Source organism: Trachymyrmex septentrionalis, unplaced genomic scaffold (genome assembly GCF_001594115.1).
Source record: "Trachymyrmex septentrionalis isolate Tsep2-gDNA-1 unplaced genomic scaffold, Tsep1.0 scaffold83, whole genome shotgun sequence".
NCBI classification, from domain to species: domain Eukaryota; kingdom Metazoa; phylum Arthropoda; class Insecta; order Hymenoptera; family Formicidae; genus Trachymyrmex; species Trachymyrmex septentrionalis.
The window spans coordinates 3,175,754-3,178,956 of record NW_017306018.1 but is presented as its reverse complement, the minus strand read 5'-3'; the positions used below and the strand labels follow the sequence as shown (position 1 = coordinate 3,178,956).

Sequence of the window (3,203 nt, the reverse complement as noted above, 5' to 3'; positions counted from 1 at the left end):
TTTTTTCGTTTTTACAGAGATATTTGATTTTACTCTTCGAAACCGTATCCTGGCAGGATATCTGTCCTCCTAAGTGCGTACCTCTGCACAGGCGTGGTCTGCGCCATCAGGATCCGTCCGTAGACTTTGCTGGGCGGCGCGGGTATCTGTTTAGGTAGTTCGCTGGACGTGACCATGGAATTCTCCGTGGTCGACAGCTCGTCTGCTCCGTAAAACGTTGTTCGATCATTTTTGCCGATTTCGTCATTCCTCAGAACGACACCGTCAACGCGACGATCGAATTTCTTGGGTGGTCGAGTCTTCTTGTCCCGCGCCTTCCAGTCGGTCTGCCTCTCGAAAGGTCGCGTGACCCTGAGGTATCCCACCGCACCTTCGCTCGGGGTCGCCGTAGACGAGACGTTGGTATCCTTGCGGAAGGAGCCGCTGTGCCCTCGCACGTTCACGTAAACCTTGGGCCGGCCACTCTTCAAATAGTACAACTTCTCGTTAAGACTCGGCAGCTTTGGCGTATTCAACGATGGATTCAACGATGGTGCGTCGTTGTCGAAGGCGTCGAGACGATAATTCGGACTTAGACCCATATCTCGCACACCGAGAATAGAGTGCGGGATCACCTCGGGATTCGGGTAGCCGTTCGGCGTTCGCTCCTCCTTCAGCATCGTCCGCATCAGACCCTGCAAATTCGCGGCGTCCATCTCGTCCGCGCCCTGCAGCTCGATCTCGAAGAGCCTGCGAAGAGAGAGAAGGAACTCGATTTTACTTAATTTCAGATTAGAGCTGTAGATTATAGCTTTTTTTGCTAATACACAGAATGAAAATTGATATCGAGCGGAATGGAACTCTGAGATACCGGATAATCAACCGTAAATACACGGTATGAGTAGCAGATGGACAATAACATAGCTAATCGGTTATTAACGGTAGGGTCGCGAGAGCGTGAGCGAGAGATTGCTTTTTTATCTTCACGATATTGCGACGGGGTTAATCCGATCGCGATTACAGGTGTCGTTCTGGAGAAATGCCTTTCTGCCCAAACTCGCGGATGTTCGCGATTATTAAACCGCAGCCGCACGAAGAAGAGAATCGAGAGACGATCGGTTTGTCCAGCTTTAATCGCGCTTACTATTTTGCTTTGAAAATTACTAGTTGCGCCCGGCGTATCGGTGTCTGAAGATACGAATTGTGGTCACGTAAATCTACCATCGTTGAAATTACACAGGAGCAATTACCCGCTTGGGTTTCTCACGTTTCTCGTGCGCCGCAATGAAGACGGCTTTTCATTCGCGCTAATTGGGCCGCTTTCCGTCGGTGGGAAAGAATGGTGTTTCAGGCAGAGAGTTTTCCTCTTTTGTTCGAGCGATTTAAAATTGCGAGACCCGAAGTAAATATTTCGTAATCACGGTGAGTCAGTCGAGAGAGTTTCCCGAGAAGAAGCCGTTAACTAGAGTGGAATAACTAGCTATAATAGGAATAACCATCATGATTGGCCATCCGTTAATATTTTGCGAAACGCATTAATCAAAGAACTTGGAACTCGTACAGGAAGAATTTGGCATTATAAGTAAAATCACATTCGTGATTAATTCGTGAAAATTTTAACGAAGAAATAAAGATAAACGTTTTAATATTTTAAAATACGTTTCACTGTTAAATTTATTAATGTCAGATTATACCCTATTTGAATTATTTCTTGTCATACTTATAGTATCGCGTGATTCTTAAACTTAATAACATACCGTTAATTTCACTGAATCAATTGAATTCGAGAAAATATATTAGAAGTTTGATGAAATTTAATTTATTATTATTTACTAAGTGCATACGTTAATATACGATGTTTATTTTGAAACTGCAACTAGAGAAACTTTGATTGATTTGCATTTTAACGCAGATAAAAGTTAAAAATAATAAAACGTTACTTAACTCAATAAGGAATTGGGTTACCATTGCTTCCTTTAATATCTAACGGTGTTCGATTCAAGATTGATCGGGCGATAACAATTGACGGACCGATTGATCACTTCGAACGAGTTCGCGATTCTAAACACGAAACGAAAGTGAATTGCCGGCGCAACGTGCGACGGCCATGGAATATAATATCGATACCGGTCGGCGATATGAAAAAAATAGGGTGGAAAAAGTCGCATTGAACGAACGCTGGTCGCTGGCGAATCGATACCTGTAGTCCTCGGTATCTGGTCTCTCCACATTGGTGCTTCGCGAGACGCCGTGCAGGGATTTGCCCTCGATGGATTTGCGCGCGGATAGTTCCTGATCCTGGTGGATATGATTAGGTGACGGAGGTGGCCTCGGCAGGACCATGGCCGACGTGGTCAACTCGAATAGGACGAGCAGCACCGTGGCGCAAACGCTAATTCTTCGCGACATCCTGCGAAAGAAATTGTTTTCTCCATATGAGAAAAGAAACGTCCACTGCGACTTTATTCACACAAGTAACTTAAGCAGTAAGTGAATTGGTACAATCATAGTAGAGGCTATAATGTAACACAGCGGCACAGTTCAACATGTTGATTTCCTTGTACCGCTTAGGTTTTTCTGTCAATATCAAGAGTTAGATATTACTTAGGTTTTATATGCCATGACTCTTGTATTGACAAAAAATGTACTGAATCTTATTATACATATTTCTTTGAATAGCGCTTGTGAGTAAATAAATTTACTTAAAAAAATGTTAAATAGTTAAATTGTTTTCCTAAATAAACAATGTATATTTACGCTCATTAAATATTTACTTGGAACTAAATAATAGCGAATATTTATTAAAATTTAATATTTTTGTTTCAGTGTGTTTAAAATTTAAAGTTTATGGTATATACAAAGACGTAAAATAATAAGACATAAGCAGTAAGTAAATCAGTCAACTTCACAGTAAAAAATCATATAAAAATAATTATCTTACGTTCTCTATTGCTAACTCATTTACTGCTTACTATCTTACATTTTTCTATGTGCTCTTCTGGCTCAATTCCGTCAACAGTTTCCTTTCCACAGAATTTTGGTAAAATTCGTTTCGTCCTGGTCCGAGAATTAATCATCTCTCTACGTTTTGTAATTAAAGCATACAGCGTGACAGCCAAAGAGAAATTGTAGAAAACGTTGCGGTTGGTCAACGCATATAAGAATATATGTGACGCTTATGTAAGACGCACAGTGTATGTGTCTCCAATTGAAATTTCGCCAGA

The 3,203-nt window shown here is 41.6% G+C and overlaps 2 protein-coding genes across 2 annotated transcripts in view; one reads left to right on the top strand and one right to left on the bottom strand.

Moving 5' to 3' along the window:
• Positions 1 to 3,203, top strand: part of LOC108755089 (unconventional myosin-Ie-like) — a 39,112-nt gene that overhangs the window by 12,999 nt on the left and 22,910 nt on the right. The window lies entirely within an intron of this gene.
• Positions 1 to 3,203, bottom strand: part of LOC108755090 — a 13,302-nt gene that overhangs the window by 129 nt on the left and 9,970 nt on the right. Inside the window, exons 2-3 of the mRNA XM_018497882.1 lie at positions 2,180 to 2,389; positions 1 to 729 (exon numbers count right to left, since the gene is read on the bottom strand). Of these exons, the coding sequence (XP_018353384.1) occupies positions 30 to 729; positions 2,180 to 2,389 (910 nt within the window). The 3' untranslated portion in view covers positions 1 to 29. The remainder of the gene's footprint in view (positions 730 to 2,179; positions 2,390 to 3,203) is intronic.